General features: G+C 39.8%; 1 protein-coding gene across 1 annotated transcript in view; it reads left to right on the top strand.

The window, feature by feature from the left end:
• The window catches only part of ADGRB2 (adhesion G protein-coupled receptor B2), a 540900-nt gene that overhangs the window by 483458 nt on the left and 36667 nt on the right, over positions 1-20775 (top strand). The window contains exon 23 of the mRNA XM_053707236.1: positions 15296-15391. Within this exon, the coding sequence (XP_053563211.1) occupies positions 15296-15391 (96 nt within the window). The remainder of the gene's footprint in view (positions 1-15295; positions 15392-20775) is intronic.

Here is a 20775-nt window from a genome sequence, read left to right as displayed (position 1 = left end):
CAAGCGGGAGCTGAAGAGGTCCATGATCCAGATGAAGTCTTCTATCAACGGCATCTTCAATCTTCTTTCTTCCGGATCCATCTTGCAGACCTCCGATGCGGAACATCCTCTTCTCCTGACGCCTACTAGCCGAATGACGGTTCCTTTAAGGGACGTCATCCAAGATGGCGTCCCTCGAATTCCGATTGGCTGATAGGATTCTATCAGCCAATCGGAATTAAGGTAAGAATATTCTGATTGGCTGATGGAATCAGCCAATCAGAATCAAGTTCAATCCGATTGGCTGATTCGATCAGCCAATCAGATTGAGCTTGCATTCTATTGGCTGTTCCGATCAGCCAATAGAATGCGAGCTCAATCTGATTGGCTGATTGGAACAGCCAATCGGATTGATCTTGATTCTGATTGGCTGATTCCATCAGCCAATCAGAATATTCCTACCTTAATTCCGATTGGCTGATAGAATCCTATCAGCCAATCGGAATTCGAGGGACGCCATCTTGGATGACGTCCCTTAAAGGAACCGTCATTCGGCTAGTAGGCGTCGGGAGAAGAGGATGTTCCGCGTCGGAGGTCTGCAAGATGGATCCGGAAGAAAGAAGATTGAAGATGCCGTTGATAGAAGACTTCATCCGGATCATGGACCTCTTCAGCTCCAGCTTGGATGAAGACTTCAGCCGGATCATGGACCTCTTCAGCTCCCGCTGAATCACCACGGATCGGTGAACCTGGTAGGGTGAAGACAAGGTAGGAAGATCTTCAGTGGCTTAGTGTTAGGTTTATTTAAGGGGGGTTTGGGTTAGATTAGGGGTATGTGGGTGGTGGGTTGTAATGTGGGGGGGGGTATTGTATGTTTTTTTTTACAGGCAAAAGAGCTGAATTTCTTGGGGCATGCCCCGCAAAGGGCCCTGTTCAGGGCTGGTAAGGTAAAAGAGCTTTGAAATGTAGTAATTTAGAATAGGGTAGGGCATTTTGTTATTTTGGGGGTCTTTGTTATTTTATTAGGGGGCTTAGAGTAGGTGTAATTAGTTTAAAATTGTTGTAATATTTTTCTTATGTTTGTAAATATTTTTTTATTTTTTGTAACTTAGTTCTTTTTTATTTTTTGTACTTTAGATAGTTTATTTCATTGTAGTTATTTGTTGGTATTGTATTTAATTTATTTATTGATAGTTTAGTGGTAGGTTTAATTGTAGATAATTATAGGTATTTTATTTAATTAATTTATTGATAGTGTAGTGTTAGGTTTAATTGTAACTTAGGTTAGGATTTATTTTACAGGTAAATTTTTAATTATTTTAACTATTTTAGCTATTAAATAGTTCTTAACTATTAAATAGCTATTGTACCTGGTTAAAATAATTACAAAGTTGCCTATAAAATAAATATTAATCCTAAAATAGCTACAATGTAATTATTCGTTATATTGTAGCTATATTAGGGTTTATTTTACAGGTAAGTATTTAGCTTTAAATAGGAATAATTTATTTAATAAGAGTTAATTAATTTTGTTAGATTAAAATTATTTTTAACTTAGGGGGGTGTTAGTGTTAGGGTTAGACTTAGCTTTAGGGGTTAATACATTTATTAGAATAGCGGTGAGCTCCGGTCGGCAGATTAGGGGTTAATAATTGAAGTTAGGTGTTGGCGATGTTAGGGAGGGCAGATTAGGGGTTAATACTATTTATTATAGGGTTAGTGAGGCGGATTAGGGGTTAATAACTTTATTATAGTAGCGGTACGGTCCGCTCGGCAGATTAGGGGTTAATAAGTGTAGGCAGGTGGAGGCGACGTTGTGGGGGGCAGATTAGGGGTTAATAAATATAATATAGGGGTCGGCGGTGTTAGGGGCAGCAGATTAGGGGTACATAGCTATAATGTAGGTGGCGGCGCTTTGCGGTCGGCAGATTAGGGGTTAATTATTGTAGGTAGCTGGCGGCGACGTTGTGGGGGGCAGATTAGGGGTTAATAAATATAATACAGGGGTCGGCGGTGTTAGGGGCAGCAGATTAGGGGTACATAAGTATAACGTAGGTGGCGGTCGGCAGATTAGGGGTTAAAAAAATTTAATCGAGTGGCGGCGATGTGGGGGGTCCTCAGTTTAGGGGTACATAGGTAGTTTATGGGTGTTAGTGTACTTTAGAGTACAGTAGTTAAGAGCTTTATGAGCCGGCGTTAGCTCAGAAAGCTCTTAACTACTGACTTTTTTCCTGCGGCTGGAGTTTTGTCGTTAGATGTCTAACGCTCACTTCAGACACGACTCTAAATACCGGAGTTAGAAAGATCCCAATGAAAAGATAGGATACGCAATTGACGTAAGGGGATCTGCGGTATGGAAAAGTCGCGGCTGAAAAGTGAGCGTTAGACCCTATTTTGAGTGACTTTATATACCGGAGTTAGCCTAAAACCAGCGTTAGGAGCCTCTAACGCTGGTTTTCACGGCTAACGCCAAACTCCAAATCTAGGCCCTAGGTAGGTAGCGTGCACATGTCTGACGCACTACACAACAGGAAATAGTGCTGCCATCTAGTGCCCCAGCTAATGTATAACATTGTTGCAAAACTTCTGCTATATAGTACTGCAGACACGTGCACACTCTTGAGCTTACATTTCTGCTTTTCCACAAAAAAAAGCAAGAAAACTAAGAACATTTTATAATAGAAGTAAATTAGAAAGTTGTTTAAAATGTTATGTTGTATCTAAATCATGAAAGAAAAAAAACTGGGTTTTATGTCCCTTTAATAGGTTAATTAGGTATATTGCGTTATGGGGGGTTGGCTGTTTAGGGGTTAATAGTGTTAATAGGTAGATTGCGTTGTGGAGGTTGGCGAATTAGGGGTTAATAGTGTAATTAGATACTTTGCGATGTGGGGGGATGGTGGATTAGGGGTTAATACATTTATTAGGTAGTTTACGATGTGGGGGGATGGCAGATTAGGGGTTAGTCACTCTATTAGGTATATTGCATTGTAGGGGGATGGCGGTTTATGTGTTATTCACTTTTATTAGTAGGTGTGATGTGGGGGGATGGTGGATATAGGGGTTTTGACGTGTTGGGTTTATTTTTAGGAGGCGGGTTAGACTTTTACGGGCGATGTAACATTTTTTTATTTTTTACTTATGCACCGGCAGATCATAAACTGCCATAAGTCAGTGGCGACTCCAAAAAAGTCTATTTCCGCACATTTCTGAACATCGCCAGTTTATCTGGTTTACGGCAGTATATGAATTGCCGGCGTGGTTTATGTGATTCACCCCATGTACAAGGTGATCTTACAGGCAACACGGATTTCAGCAGTGGCGCTGAAACCTGCGCCGCATATGTAATCTCGCTCTACATCAGTGACTGGAACTCCCACAGAAATGTGATTGACAGATGGAGAAATGTAATGGAATAAGAACAAAGCTGTCTCTTAAAGTGATGGTAAATTCACCTCACTAACTTTTAAAATATTGGAACCTCTAGTAATGTTAAGCATATTGATGTGCTTATTTTATTTCCACTCTAATTGAACTTCAATAAAACACAGGTTTTGTGAGGCTCTATTGACTGCTTCAATTCAGCCTCTGTCACAGATTTTCTTATTCTGTGATTTGAATCACAGTTCTTTCAGCCAATCGGAGCCTCACCATGCGCCCTATGTAATTTACTGAGAGCATGCTCCCATGCTTGTAACTACAATCAGACTGAGCCTTGAAGTGCAACTGCGCATGCGCAGCTCGCTATGCTATTTGCGCAGCTGAAAACTGTTTTCAGCTGCACAAATAGCGTAGCGAGCTGCGCGTGCACAGTTGCACTGAATTGAAGCAGTCAACAGAGCCTCACAAAACCTGTGTTTTATCAAAGTTGAATTAGAGTGGAAATAAAATAAGCACATAGATATGCTGAACATTACTAAAGGTTACAATATTTTAAAAGTTAGTGAGGTCAATTTACCATCACTTTAAAGGCACAAAGCATCCAATAAAGGGCTCGCTTCCATTAAGTCGTTAAAAATGGAGCTGTAAGCTACCGAAGTGGCCGACAGCTAAAAGTAATTTACGGCTCCATTTCTTTTGCAAGATGTACCGAGTCCACGGATTCATCCTAACTTGTGGGATATTGTCCTTCCTGACAGGAAGTAGCAAAGAGAGCACCACAGCAGAGCTGTCGATATAGCTCCCCCCTTAACTCCACCCCCCAGTCATTTTCTTTGCTGGCTCTAAACAGGAAGGGTAAAGAGAAGAGGTGTTAAACTGTTTTAAACTGTTTTATTTTATCTTCAATCAAGTGTTTGTTATTTTTAAATGGTACCGGTGTTGTACTATTTACTCTCAGGCAGGACATAGATGAAGATTTCTGCCTCGAGGATGATGATCTTAGCATTTGTAACTAAGGTCCACTGCTGTTCCCACATGAGCTGAGGAGTACAGGAAAACTTCAGTGTGAGGAACGGTTTCTTGCTATACAGCAATGAGGTATGTTCAGTCATATTTTCTGCAGAGACTGTGTTAACTCAGAAAGGCTGACAGTCTCCCCATTAGGGGAAGGGTAAGCAGTAATCCTAGTGTTATCAGATGTTTTTACTAGCTTGCATAAAGGGTTAATTTTTTGTGGGCACTCAGTTTGTTATGTGAATTTGGTCCAAACGTTTTTGTGTCTGGGAGTAACGTTTTCTGTTTTATGGGGCATTTGCTTGAGGGTTCTTTGGGGTTGTTTATAACCCACATGGCTTTCAGGCAGGGTTTGTTAGTTTTGTGTAGGCCTCAGCAACATCAAGTGAGGTGGGGGGGCCTATTTACAAGCATTTAAAAGCATCAAGCAACTTCTCCTGAGGTCCTGATAGTCTTCTGAGGGACTAATTGAAGCTTTAAACCCCATATTATCGCTTCCTAAGGGCAGGTAGGGCCACAGCAGAGCTGTGGCAAGGTGCTTTAGGGGGTTTTAACCGGTTTTAGACAATTATCAATCCGGTTTTTTAATTTGCTTTTTAACTTGTGGTGCAATCCTTTTAAAGCTTAGTGGGTAATTTCGGAATTTTGAAGCAATTTTATCCTGTTTTCCAGTTTGTGTATGCCTTTTTTTCTCTTAAAGGTACAGTACCATTTTTGCAAATTGTGTTTTTTTCATTAAATAAAGTGTTTTCCAAGCTTGCTTGCTTCATTACTAGCCTGTTAAACATGTCTGACACTGAGGAAACTCATTTTTCAATTTGTTTAGAAGCCATTGTGGAACCCCCTCTAAGAATGTATCTCAATTGTACTGGTATGTCTATAAATTGCAAACAGCATATTTTGACTTATAAGAATTTGGCATTGGCCAACTCTTGAAGCGGCAAGATGTGTCTAGATGAAGCTCCTGAACATAATAGTAAAATTTGAGCTATTGGAGATTAGTGAGGAAAATTTTGATGCAACACATGCTTTATTGTAAGAAGCGGTAATATAACATATACTTTGATTGCAGTTCAGAAGTGGAGATTTGACTGTTATCTTGACCTATGCTCTTCAAGAACGCCACATGTAATCCCGGGCCTTGTTTGTTTCTTGTCTACCCTGTGGCCGCGGCTGTTGCATAAACAACAAAGACTATTAGCTACGCTTAGCCCATCCACTTTTTGTTCACTGTGGGGGCACATTATGGAGGTTAAAATACAGGCTCTGACTTGATTGTGCGACTTACTGGATGCCTTTCAAGCTGTAATGGAAGATACGATCAAGATGGCGTTTCAATCTTTAGTTAATTCTACTGCAACGCTGACTCCCCAACCTAATCCTATTTTACTGAAGCAGGGTGGGGGCGGTGCTATGGTGCCCCGGCGCTTGCTACTTACCTCTTGCAAACCTCAGACTGATTGGGAGTTTGGTCGCTTTGCAGCGGAGGAGATGAGGAGGTTTGAGATATCAGTGGATACCGGCTGTGACTCTGAAATGCATGCTGGGAGCGGCACGAAGGCCATTGTTGACACAGAGGAAACTCACGGCAAGGGCAGAGCAACAAGTTGCAAGATAACAGAGCGATACCGGCCAGGTGAGAACTTGATATATACAGGGACCGCAACTTGTTATCCCTTGGCAGTATATGGGGATATTGTTCCTGAAGGCCCGCTCATCATGATGTTATCTGAGACCGGTTGGCTGGATGACAATAGGACGCTGCTGGAGGCCAATACCTATTGCTTGGGGATTAGTAGGATTTTGGACAAATCTCTCATAATAGAGACTTATGCGAATCAGTGGAGCGCACCGGGCATGTTATTTGGATCTCATATGCAATTGGATTATTTTGCCCAATACTGTTTATTTGACGGAGGGGTATCCCTGCGAAAGACTGGTGTTGGATGAAGCTCTGGGACTAGTAAAATGTCAAACACGGACTGAGCAAGTTTCCTATGCCCTGATCTTTGCGGCTTAGAAATGTCTAAATCTTTTCATGGATAATATGCTTGGTTTGTTGTTCTGTGGTATTACTAAGTTAAAAGTTCGCAGTTCTAAGAGCAAATGTTTTATTTTTGTTCATTAATGTTCTTGCTTTGATATTCTATTAGGCATTAGAGCTTTTGTTAGAATTAAGAACAGACTCTAGGTAAGGTTTTTATTAGCACAAATATATCTTTGCTACGTTCAATGCCTCTCCAGCTATTAAGTACTATATCGTACATGAACCTGAATATACCCACTACATTATTAGACAGACAGCTGTTATATATGTACATTTATATTTTCTGGGGGAGCCATTACCCATCACAAGCTATAGTTAGATGTTGTTTCCTCTGTCCGCGGCCGGGACAGGGAAACAAGTAATAGATAATAGTGGCTCTCAGTTTACTGAGTACATGTTACATTCTGATAACGCTAATCCTTTAATTAGTCTGCATTAATACTAAGGGTTTTTTTTAACATGCAAGTAGTATTAGGGGGCATAATTCTATATAGAACACTTGTGTCACCTAGCTAACTCTATTCTTGATATAAGTATATTGGACACCTCGAGCTTCCAATTTCTAAATTAGTCGCTTCCACCAAATTTTTTTTTAAACACTAGACATATGCTGGTAAGACCCAAGTACTTATAGGTGGGCCTGATAGGGATATATCTTACTATACTCACTCTGGATTAACTCTGCCTACTCTCCACTTAGTTTGTGTATAAAGGAACACAGGATATGCCTAAATAAGGGGATAGAAGTTAAAACCCTTTGGTCCCTGATGAGATTCAGTGAGCCTATGCTAGAGGTTATGCTAGTTGTAAGGGAACATGTGGGATGTTTATTTGTTTAGATTACTGTATCATTAGATGTGCCATCTACTCTATACTCTATTACTACGCCACGGGGGATGAGCGGTCCTCCAACGTCCCTAATATAATTGAAATATATATGATAAGCCAGTGTATATGTTCTAGAGAGTTATGTATCGATGAGGTTGTAGAATTCCTATATATTTCTATACACTAGTAATACGTAGTTAGTTAGATAGACCTCTTTTGCAAGCCCCGAGGAGTAAGTATGCTACAAGTCTTTTACATTATGCTCTGTTTCCCCCCCACCACCTTGCTTACTGGTTAAGCTTAGGGGCACAGACCCCATATGAAACTTCTAACCCTGTTTAGATATGTTTATTTCTAGAGATAATTGAAATATTCCCCTTCCCCTTTAAAATGAGGTGTTGTTTCTATAAGCTCTATTAATATATTCACAGTGTGACCATACTATATGTGAACTCTATTTTTTTAACTTGCCAGTTTATAATTTTCTGTCTTGATATTTGAGCATGAAGATGTATATTTTCTTTTTTCTGTGTGTATTTTGTTTGCAATAACCTCAATAAAAATATTTAAAAAAAAAAAAAAAAAAGAATTTGGCATTAAATAATTCTCAGACAGAAGGGAATCGGGTTTCGCCATCTAGTTCTCCCCAAGTGTCACAACCAGTTACGCCCACACAAGCGACGCCAAGTACTTCTAGTGCGTCTAATTCTTTCACCTTGCAAGATATGACTTCAGTTATGAATACTACCCTCACAGAGGTTTTATCTAAACTGCCAGGGTTGCAAGGGAAGCGCAGTAGCTCTGGGTTAAGAACAAATTCGGAGCCTTCTGACGCTTTAGTAGCCGTATCCGATATTCCCTCACAATGTTCTGAGAGAGGGATGAGGGATTTGCTGTCTGAGGGAGAGATTTCTGATTCAGGAAAGATGTTCCCTCAGACAGATTCAGATATTACGGCATTTAAATTTAAGCTAGAGCACCTCCGTTTATTGCTCAAGGAGGTTTTAGCTACTCTGGATGATTGTGACCCTATTGTCGTTCCAGAGAAATTGGGTAAAATGGACAAATATTTAGAGGTTCCTGTTTACACTGATGTTTTTCCGGTCCGTAAGAGGATTTCGGACATTGTTACTAAGGAGTGAGATAGACCAGGTATTCCGTTCGCTCCCCCTCCTGTTTTTAAGAAAATGTTCCCCATTTCTGACACCATAAAGGACTCATGGTAGACAGTCCCTAAGGTAGAGGGAGCTATTTCTACTCTGGCTAAGCGTACAACTATACCTATTGAAGACAGTTTTTCATTGATCCTATGGATAAAAAGTTAGAGGGTCTCCTAAAGAAAATTTTTGTTCATCAGGGTTTTCTTCTTCAACCTATAGCGTGCATTGTTCCGGTAACCACTGCAGCTGCTTTTTGGTTTGAGGCTCTAGAAGAGGCTCTTCAGATGGAGACCCCACTAGATGATATTTTGGACAGAATTAAGGCCCTTAAGTTGGCTAATTCTTTTATTACAGATGCCGCTTTTCATCTTGCTAAGTTAGCGGCAAAGAATTCAGGTTTTGCCATTTTAGCGCGAAGAGCGTTATAGCTTAAGTCCTGGTCAGCTGATGTGTCATCTAAATCTATGCTTTTGACCATCCCTTTCAAAGGTAAGACCCTATTCAGGCCTGCACTGAAAGAGATCACTTCAGACATCACTGGAGGGAAGGGTCATGCCCTCCCTCAAGATATGTCAAATAAGACAAGGACCAAACAAAATAATTTTGGTTCCTTTCGAAACTTCAAGGGTGGTCCCGCTTCCTCTTCCCCTGCTGCAAAGCAAGAGGGGAACTTTGCTAAATCCAAGCCAACCTGGAGACCTAACCAGGCTTGGAACAGGGGTAAACAGGCCAAAAAGCCTGCTGCTGCCACTAACACAGCATGAAGGGGTAGCCCCCGATCTGGAACCAGATCAAGTAGGGGGCAGACTTTCTCTCTTTGCTCAGGCCTGGGCAAGAGACATTCAGGACTCCTGGGCTGTAGAAATTGTAACCCAGGGGTATCTCCTAGGTTTCAAAGATTCTCCTCCAAGGGGGAGATTACATCTTTCTCAATTGTCTGTAAACCAGACAAAAAGAGAGGTGTTCTTATGCTGTGTAGAAGACCTTTTTACCATGGGAGTGATCTGCCCAGTTCCGAAAACAGAACAGGGGCAAGGTTTCTACTCCAATCTGTTTGTGGTTCCCAAAAAAGAGGGAACCTTCAGACCAATTCTAGAGCTCAAGATCCTAAACCAATTCCTAAGAGTTCCATCCTTCACGATGGAGACCATTCGGACTATTTTACCAATGATCCAGGAGGGTCAATATATGACTACCGTGGATCTAAAGAATGCATATCTACACATTCCTATCCTCAAATATTATTACCAGTTCCTCAGGTTTGCCTTTCTGGATAGGCATTACCAGTTTGTGGCTCTTCCCTTCGGGTTGGCCACGGTGCCAAGAATCTTCACAAAGGTGCTAGGGTCCCTTCTGGCGGTCCTAAGGCCGAGGGGCATAGCAGTGGCGCCTTATCTAGACGACATCTTAATTCAAGCGTCGACTTTCCAACTTGCCAAGTCTCACATGGACTTAGTGTTGGCCTTTCTAAGATCTCATGGGTGGAAGGTGAACGTGAAAAAGAGTTCTCTTATTCCTCTCACAAGAGTTCCATTCCTGGGAACTCTGATAGATTCGGTGGACATGAAAATATTTCTGACGGAGGTCAGGAAATCAAAGATTTTAACCACCTGCCGAGCTCTTCATTCCATTCCTCGGCCGTCAGGGGCTCAGTGTATGGAGGTAATCGGACTTAAGGTAGCGGCAATGGACATAGTTCCGTTTGCTCACTTGCATCTCAGACCACTGCAACTATGCATGCTCAAACAGTGGAATGGGGATTATGCAGATTTATCTCCTCAGATAAATCTGGATCAAGAGACCAGAGACTCTCTTCTTTGGTGGTTGTCACAGGATCACCTGTCCAGGGGAATGTGTTTCCTCAGGCCAGCGTGGGTTATTGTGACGACGGACGCCAGCCTACTAGGCTGGGGTGCAGTCTGGAATTCCCTCAAAGCACAGGGTTTGTGGACTTGGGAGGAGGCCCTCCTACCGATAAATATTCAATGCTCTTCAGGCGTGGCCTCAGCTGGCTTCGGCCAGATTCATCCGGTTTCAGTCGGACAACATCACGACTGTAGCTTATATCAATCATCAGGGGGGGAACAAGGAGTTCCTTGGTGATGATAGAAGCTTCCAGGATAATCTGATGGGCAGAGGCTCACTCTTGCCATCTATCAGCGATCTATATCCCAGGGGTGGAGAACTAGGAGGCAGATTTTCTAAGTCATCAGACTTTTCATCCGGGGGAGTGGGAGCTCGATCCGGAGGTGTTTGCTCAACTGGTTCAGCTATGGGGCACACCAGAATTGGATCTGATGATGTCTCGTCAGAACGCCAAACTTCCTTGTTACGGATCCAGGTCAAGGGATCCTCAGGCAGTACTGATAGATGCTCTAGCAGTACCCTGGTCGTTCAACTTGGCTTATGTGTTTCCACCATTCCCTCTCTTTCCGCGTCTGATTGCCAGAATCAAACAGGAGAGAGCTTCAGTGATTTTGATAGCGCCTGCGTGGCCTCGCAGGACTTGGTATGCAGACCGGGTGGATATGTCATCTCTGCCACCACTGAGACGGGACCTTTTGGTTCAAGGTCCATTCAAGCATCCAAATCTAATTTTCCTGCAACTGACTGCTTGGAGATTGAACGCTTGATTTTATCAAAGCGGGGTTTCTCTGAGTCGGTCATAGATACCTTGATTCAGGCTTGAAAGCCTGTCACCAGGAAGATCTATCATAAGATATGGCGTAAATATCTTTTTTGGTGTGAATCCAAAGGCTACTCATGGAGTAAGATCAGGATTCCTAGGATTTTGTCTTTTCTCCAAGAAGGATTGGAGAAAGGATTGTCCGCTAGTTCCTTAAAGGGACAGATATCTGCTTTGTCTATTTTGTTGCACAAGCATCTGGCAGATGTCCCAGATGTTCTGTTTTTTTGTCAGGCTTTAGTTAGAATTAAGCCTGTGTTTAAACCTGTTGCTCCGCCATGGAGTCTAAATTTAGTTCTTAAAGTTCTTCAGGGGGTTCCGTTTGAACCCATGCATTCCATAGATATTAAGCTTCTATCTTGGAAAGTTCTGTTTCTAGTTGCTATCTCTTCAGCTCGAAGAGTTTCTGAACTATCCGCATTACAATGTGACTCGCCTTATCTTGTTTTCCATGCTGATAAGGTGGTTTGGGGAAATTGTTGTTCCTTCTCTGTGTCCTAATCCATTTTCTAAGAAGGAACGTCTGTTGCACAACTTGGACGTGGTTCGTGCCTTGAGGTTTTATTTGCAGGCAACCAAAGATTTTCGCCAATCATCTTCTTTGTTTGTTGTCTATGCTGGAAAGCGTAGAGGTCAAAAGGCTACAGCTACCTCTCTTTCCTTTTGGCTGAAAAGCATCATCCGTTTGGCTTATGAGACTGCTGGACAGCAGCCTCCTGAAAGAATTACAGCTCACTCCACTAGAGCGGTGGCTTCCACATGGGCTTTTAAAAATGATGCTTCTGTTGAACAGATTTGTAAGGCTGCGACTTGGTCTTCGCTTCATACCTTTTCCAAATTTTGATACTTTTGCTTCTTCGGAGGCTATTTTTGGGAGAAAGGTTTTGCAAGCAGTGGTGCCTTCCGTTTAGGTTCCAGTCTTGTCCCTCCCTTCATCCGTGTCCTAAAGCTTTGGTATTGGTATTCCACAAGTTAGGATGAATCCGTGGACTCGGTACATCTTGCAAAAGAAAACAAAATTTATGCTTACCTGATAAATTTCTTTCTTTTGCGATGTACCGAGTCCATGGCCCGCCCTGTCTATTCAAGACAGATAGTATTTTTTATGTAAACTTCCGTCACCTCTGCACCTTATAGTTTCTCCTTTTCTTCCTTGGCCTTCGGTCGAATGACTGGGGGGTGGAGTTAAGGGGGGAGCTATATAGACAGCTCTGCTGTGGTGCTCTCTTTGCTACTTCCTGTCAAGAAGGACAATATCCCACAAGTTAGGATGAATCCGTGGACTTGGTACATCGCAAAAGAAAGAAATTTATCAGGTAAGCATAAATTTTGTTTTTAGTACCAGGTTTCCATTTAAATATTTTGCGCATTGCATGCAGTCACTCTTTTCGTGTAGCTGTAAGTTAACGTTGTGTTAACACTTCCATCTGACGTCGGATTTCTTGAAAATCAATTAGTTGCTAAGGTAACCCGACCTTACGCTAATGAATTTACGTTTAACGTCCGTTCTCTTTACCGCTGTGATCACCTCTCAAGAAAAATAAAGATACACTTATTTATAATACAGTACATATTTTTAATAATAATCAAATACTATTTTTTAATATAATTATATTTACCACTTCATAAATATAAGTAATATGTATTGCTGCCCTAGGGATAGGTCTAGTTTGAATTCTGTAGATATGTTCTTGCATATATTATTATATTTAAATATATACTGATATTTCTATTAGAATATAAATTCAACTATTCCTATACATGAGACAACAATAAATATTACTTATAACATATTATTTCTACATTAAAACACTTGCATTATTTGCAAGTTTTATCATTTCAATAGAAAATAGGTCTCAAAAAGCACTATTTTCCTCTTTTACACCTAGTTGAGCTGGGTGTAATATTTCTCAATGTATCGACAGCCTCCGACAGCGCTTTCATTGGAAACCTGGTATAATTTATCGATTAACGGCTTCTATTACTTTCTATGGGACGCGAAGATTTTTTTGGCAGCCGGAGCCCGGCTGCCGATATTGAGGTATAACGCGCCATTGGAAACAGTCGATAAACGAAATTGGTTCCGACAGCATATTTATCGGTTTGCGAGCGCACGCAAACCTTAATACGGCCCAATGGAAAAGAGCCCATAATGTCTTGCAAAAAGGAACTTCTTAAAGAGACAGCAACAGTACTGGTAAGACAGGCAGGACACACATGCTACCCGACGCACACAAAAAGTCGAAGTCCAGCGGGGTTAACGCTTGAAAACAAACTACTGCTCCACTCGTAATCAGTGTTAATTTTGACAGCAAATTTGGATTTAGTTTTCGTCTTTTGACTAAAATTCCTTTTTTAGTTTGTCATATTTAGTCATTTGAACTGTTTTAGTTTTAGTCTAGTTTTACGCGACTAAAATCTAATTGGTTTAGTTAAAGGGACAGTCAACACCAGAATTTTTGTTGTTTAAAAAGAAAGATAATACCTTTATTACCCATTCCCTAGTTTTGCATAACCAACACAGTTATAATAATACACGTTTTACCTCTGTAATTACCTTGTATCTAAGCTTCTGCTGACTGCCCCCTTATTTTATTTCTTTTGACAGACTTGCATTTTAGCCAATCAGTGCTCACTCCTAGGTCACTTCACGTGCATAATCTCAATGTTATCTATATGAAACACATGAACTAATGCCCTCTAGTGGTCAAAATGCATTCAGATTAGAGGCAGTCTTTAAGGTCTAAGAAATTAGCATATGAACCTCCTAGGTTTAGCTTTCAACTAAGAATACCAAGAGAACAAAGCAAAATTGGTGATAAAAGTAAATTGGGAAGTTGTTTAAAATTACATGCCCTATTTAAATCATGAAAGTTTTTTTTGGACTTGACTGTCCCTTTAAACTGCAATGCATAATAAGCATTAATACTAAACTTTTCTCTAGAACTTCCAAACTCATTATATACTCATTATATACTCCTAGAGTAAAGGTTTATAAACCTTTTTTTAATTTATGGTATTAAGGTTTGGACATGCAATACAGATTTAAAAGATTTAACTGTTGTGGTATATAACATGTCTATTTATCTTAAAATTAAATAAAACCAAGTTTCATAAATAATCAAGAAATTTTTTGGGTTTTTTTTTTTTTTAAAGAGCTGTAATTAGATATGGATTCATTATAACACCTTGCATAAAGTGTTAATTTTGACAGCAAATTTTGATTTAGTTTTAGTCATTGAGGCTGATTTAACAAAGTCTGGCAGACATGATACGCTGCAGCGTATCATGTCCTCCAGTCATCGCTGAATGCAGACAGCATATGCTGTCGGCATTGAGCATTGCACAAGCAGTTCTAGTGAACTGCTTGTGCAATGCCGCCCCTGCAGATTTGCGGCCGCTAGCAGGGGGTGTCAATCAACCCGATCGTATTCGATCGGGTCGATTGCTGTACGCCTCTCAGAGGCGACGGATCCAGTTAAAGAGCAGCAGTCTTAAGACTGCTGTTTCTTAACTCCTGTTTCCGGCTAGCCTGAAGGCTCGCGCGGAAACAGGGCGAGTTGGCCCCATTCAGGGCATGGTAAATCGGCCCCATAGTCTTTTGACTAAAATGCCATTTTAGTTTTGGTCCTATTTTAGTCATCAGAATTGTTTTACTTTTAGCCTCGTTTTTGTCTAGTTTTAGTCGACAAAATTAACACTGCTCGTAATCTAGCCCTTTGTGTGATTATTTCATATGACATTCAGGCACTTGGAGGTATGAGAATAAGTAGTGACCACCATTCCATATGGTCCCTGATCATTTTCCTACTAATAAATGGGATTTATTTTATTGCAATTTAAAGGACTGCATGTTTATATGCTTCACAATCTTATGAGCTTTACGGAGCACAACATACTTACACAAGGAGGTACATTACATAATAATTGTTAGTGGATGCCATAATGTACACAGTTTAGGCCTAATTCCTGTACGTGTTTCGACTGGGATTAACCACCCCTAGCCACAGGCGAAACTGCTCTACAGATAAGTAATGAAAAAGAGAAATATGTTGCCTAAAAATGGAAAACTGTTCCAAAAATCCCTGTAATATAAACTGTTTTAGCTAGTACATCGTTAAGGCGATGGATTGATGGATAGATGAGTAACTGAACAGAATAACAGATTCATTTTCCTGCTGTCTTTGTCTGTCCTGACAGGTACAGGAAGTGGTGAAGTGTCAAATAGGTGGGTGCCGCAATGATGACAATGAAGACTCACCAAACTCCTGTAAGAATGGCCAACTTCAAATTATGGTGAGTGTGAACTAATAGTCGATAATATTTTTCACAGCACACTTGAATTAGACAAATAGATAAACTACAATCACTTGCAAATGACAGGGGCAATGTAATTTGTAATGATTACACTACTCAAAGGGGCATTCTACTGTAAAATGTTCTCCACTTTAATGTGTTCACAATTATCAATTTTACCTCCTGGAGTATATTAAATTATTTACAAATAGCTCCTTTACCTTCGGTTTGTCATGTTAAATAGTTAAATACTGTAGTAATGTCTATAGAAAAGGGATTTAAGCAAAAGTCATCAGCCAAAATCAACCTCAAGTGGGGTGGGAGCCAATCCCATGTGAAATGTTGTTCCTGCAGCAGTTTTGAATACAATAAACTCTTATCATTTGCTTGTCTGAGTGCATTGCCCCTTTAAATTATAACTGGAGTGTTTTGAAGCAGTGTTATAGTAAACACAGTATTATTAAAACAAGTAAATAGAGTGTTTTATATCCAGCTCAGAAACTTATCAATAATGAACCAGAGCACACTGGCAGAGAATTTCTGTAGTAGAGGCATTTCATTCCCAGAGGTCAATGATAAAAGGCATTATGGTCTCTTTGTATTTTTTTTATTTAGTAGCAGGTCATTTCAGACATCATTTTCTTTCTCCTCACATTGTACCTCACATTGTACCTGTGACCTAATGAAAATCGTTTCTGGCCTCTTTTGCATGAGATATCTTCGCTCTATGCATGGCTTTTTCCTCATTAAATATCATGAACATTTTCAGTTCATTACCGATAAAATTGATAATGGCTCTATGCTTTTTTTCTGTTGAATAATGTTCTTTGCCCAGTTTTTGTTCTTCAGATTACACATTTTTCCATGCTTAGTTTAAGACACCACAAAAATCCTAGTTTATTTTTATTTAACAATCAAACACATGTAAAAAAATACTTTTCATGTATCAAACATGACTGCACATTAGAAAAGGTGAGGTAAATCCTACAAATGTGTCTTAAGACCTCAGTGTCATATATACCAAATTGCATTGTGTCACCATTTCTGCTAATTAGAGCACCATAAAATCTATTGAATTCTATAAGTTATTCATTTCAATGATGAATCCTGCTATGATGTATAATGTATGGTTATTGTGGAATGTTGTGGACACAGCCTGTTCCTGTGTCAAAAGAAGGATTGAAAGAGGTTCAGCATTTTGAGATGCTGGGCCAATCAGAGAAAGAGTGGCAGGGGCTTGGCAAGTGAGAGGTGAGAGGGGCTTGGTCAAATCACAGAAGTGAGAGTGTTGGATGGCAAAAAATGGGTGATCCATCCTGGGTTACAATACAGATAGGCAGACAGCAGTAGGACCAAAATGTTTGGAGCACCAAATGTCTTAGGCTAATGGGGCTGTACTTGGAAAGGATGACAGTCTGCATACATTTTTTGGAGCATTGCTGAGGTCATGCATTGCTTTCACTCTTGCAAGATTTCATAGTAAACTTCATTAAACTGAGTAGGGGAAATAGCATGACTGTGCCTGTGCCTTCACATGCCAGATGCACACTGTCTTGAAAATCCCGGGACTAGCATTCTGATTGGCTGCTTAAAATCCATTTACAATGGGATGTGACTACTGAGGAAATGTTGTGGTAAAATATCTTCCATTTTTACATAGAGATGTTCAGGGGATATTTTCTAGTCAGCTTTTTTCTGAAATGCCGCATAATTTTCTAATATTTGGATATTATGTTCCTTTATAGTGCAGAATAAGATAGACATATCATCTAGATACTTATTGGCCATTTTATGTTTCATCACTACAAGCTTCACGACAGCCACTCACTTTCTGAGGTTCATTTGACAGGAGGGGAGCTGGGAATATGATCCTTCTGAATATATTTTCATAAGAAAATGTTACTCAACTGTTGCTGGGTCTTCCTTTCTCTGACAAATGTTTGGGTTAGTAAGATATGTCCCTCCCAGGGAATTTACATTTGCTAAGATAAGGATGTATCTTCTTTGTTTGTCTTTTTTGTGAGTGTGCAAATGTTAGCAAATCTCTGAAATGCTTCTTTGCATGTTGCTAACTGTACCATTTATCTGCTATCACTTCTTCAATAATTATTTTATGTGATGAAAGTCAGGACATGTATAAAGTTGTTCACTAACTGCTGTTTTCCTCTTTACAGAGCAGTTGTCCTAGCTTATAATTGAGATCTTTTCAACAATGTTAGTTGCCTGCTTTGAGAAAATATATTTTATATTGGCAGGTTTAAGTTCTGGGCCTCTATATGCTATAGAAGGTGATGACTCTGGTGTCTGGTGACTTTTTTCCATCTAAAGGGGAGGAGAGTCCACAACTTCATTCATTACTAGTGGGAATTAAGAACCTGGCCACCAGGAGGAGGCAAAGACACCAGAGCCAAAGGCTTAAATACCTCCCCCACTCCCCTCATCCCCTAGTCATTCTTTACCTTTCGTCACAGGAGGTGGCAGAGAGGTGCCGGAATATCGGAGGTCTCTTATGAGGGGTTCTACCCTTCACTATGGGACAGGAGTTTAAGTAGTCCTTTAAGCTTCTCAACTTGAGGGCCTGGGTGAACGTTAGAGTCCAGAGATGCAGGGGGAGCTTCCCTTTGCGACACCACCCCGACTCATATTAACAGCTCCTTTAGCAATCTACGTTGAGGAGTTTCGCAGATTGCTTTCTTCTCTCAAGTCCATGTCAAGAGAGCTGCTACTACTTGTGGTGTAATATAAGATATTCAAACTTTGGGCTAGATTGCAAGTGGCATGTTGACTTTGCTAGATCGAGGCTTTTTGTGCGCGTCGGGCTGCCCTCGTATTAGGCGTTAGCGCTAGTGCGCAAAAAGTGGAATTTAGAATATCGCAACCGCATTAACGTATTCCCCCATAGACTTTAAAAGAGGGTGAAAACTGGAACACCCTACTCGCATGCAAACCTGATTGCGTTTAACTAAGTGCCCGAAACCCGACATAAAATATGAATATTAAACATTCCAACATTAAAATGGGAAATATTTACAAATATGCAGTTAAACACTTTATTAAATATGAATATTGCATAAATATGATTTTCATATTTTTAGCTACTTGACTGCAAAGGGCTCCAATGCTTTTATATATATATATATATATATATATATATATATATATATATATATAATATATATATATATATATATATATATAATAATGTGTATAAATATATGTATTTATGTATAAATACATATATTCACATATAAATACTTAAAGGAACAATCTGAACCTTGGTCATCTTAAAGTCTTCCTTTAGTTTAATCTGCAAATAGCCTCCTGCACCCTTTTCTATATCATGCAGCAGTAACAGTAAAATAGTTATTTTAAAATGAATATTATTTCTGGCCATTTGAAATGGCTGCCAAGCTCCGCCCACTGATGACATCACAATCTGAGCTGCAAATGGCATCCAATTACAAAAGGCCCTGTTGCCTAGTTTCCATTGAGGTGGTAAAGTTTGGAAATTGGTGGTAAAAACATTTATCTTCATTAAAGTATATGGAGAATGTTTATGTTAGCACTAGTTTCCAAACGTTATCACCTTGATTGAAAATAGGCCTATATTTGCTGTTTAACAAATTCAGGCCTATTTTTGATTGAGTTGGTAAAGTTTGGAAGCGTTTGGTAATTTAACAGTTTGAGTTTCCCACTCTGGTGCTAACGACAGCTCAGAGCCATTGCTAGCACTCTCCCACCTTGAGGGAGATCTGGGGGCTCCCAACTGCTCCTACCCCGGCGATCATGCCTGTATAGTGACAGGCATCGCCAGGGCTTCAGGTTTTGCGTGGTGACTTCACGTGCATTGACGTGATGACGTCACCGCCAACTTTATTAACAAAATGACAATGTTAAATATAGGAAAAGGGGGCATGCTGCTTAGAAACCTATAACTCAGGCATCTAAGCAGCTACAGACCCCCAATACCAACCGTTGGAAAGGTCTTGGGGATCTGGGGGGGAGGGGAAAGTTAAAAAAAAATATATTTCAAAAATAAAAAAATTAAAAAAAAACTTAAAACAGCTTAGCACCCATGTGGGAAAGTGCTTAGCACTCAAAGGATTAAAAAATATCCATATACTTTTATTGGAAATAAATGTTTTTTATCACCTGTTTCCGCAGGTTACGACCTCAATGGAAACTATAGACAGAGCATACAATTTAAACAACTTTCTAGTTTACTTCTATCTCCTTTGTTCTCTTGGTATCTTTTGTTGAAAAGCAGGGATGTAAACTCAGGAGCGTGCATGTGCCAGGAACACTATAAGGCGACGGTTGTGCAAGAATCTTTTCTATTTGCAAGAGCACTAAACGACAGCACTATTTCCTGCCATACAGTGCTCCAGACTCCAGCCTAGGTATCTCTTCAACAAAGAAGGCCTAGTTTCCATTTCTGTTGTATTCTATGTAAACTGGTGGTGTCATAAAACATATCAATAGGCCAGGCCTAGTTTGTATTGAGGAGATAAAGTTTAGAAACTGGTGGTAAAAACATTTGTCTCCATTAAGTCTATGGAGAATCTTTATGTTCCCACCAGTTTCCAAACTTTACCACCTCGATGGAAACTAGGGGCTTATTACCATTAGGTGGAAAAGTGTGAAAACTGGTTGTAACTTAAAAAAAACTCCATAGACTTTAATGGAGACAAATATTTTTATCACCAGTTTTTCCACGTTAGCACCATAACGGAATCTAGCCCTAGGCCTTTAATGGAGATATTTTATGTTACCACCAGTTTATATAGTTTACAAATTTGATAAAAGAAGAAAATTGTAAACTTTATTTTTAAATTATATGTTGTCTGAATCACAAAAAAACCCTTTGGGGTTTCATATCCCTTTAAGCTTTGTTTTTTACTCATCTCAGATGTGCATTTTTATTAAAATGTGCTACCATAAGGAGAAAAGTATTTTTATTCTGTCTCCCAATTACTTTCTGTTGCTTTCAGTTTGTCATTGCTCCTATCTATGGGGTTTTATTTAATCTAATAAAAGAGATAAGAGAAGTGTTCTGCACATTTTTTTTTTTTTTTGGGGGGGGGGGTTCAAATCTGAAAACTTTACAATGCATTAAAAAATCTGATTTTTCACTTTAACATTCCAATCCGTTAATCATGTTTTACATGAGTTTTGTCTTTTTCTGTTTAAATGCATTGGTCTTTTGGTCTGTTTGAACAGTATATTTTTGTCCCTTTGTTACTATTTTTGTGCATATTCAGTTTACATATTATTAAACAAAATCATTTAAAGGACCAGTCAACACATTAGATTTGCATAACCAACAAATGCAAGATAACAAGACAATGCAATAGCACTTAGTCTGAACTTCAAATGAGTAGTAG

The sequence above is a fragment of the Bombina bombina genome, chromosome 3 (genome assembly GCF_027579735.1).
Source record: "Bombina bombina isolate aBomBom1 chromosome 3, aBomBom1.pri, whole genome shotgun sequence".
Classification (NCBI taxonomy): Eukaryota; Metazoa; Chordata; class Amphibia; order Anura; family Bombinatoridae; genus Bombina; species Bombina bombina.
The sequence above is the reverse complement of the archived record's forward strand: the minus strand, read 5'-3'. Positions and strand labels throughout refer to the sequence as shown.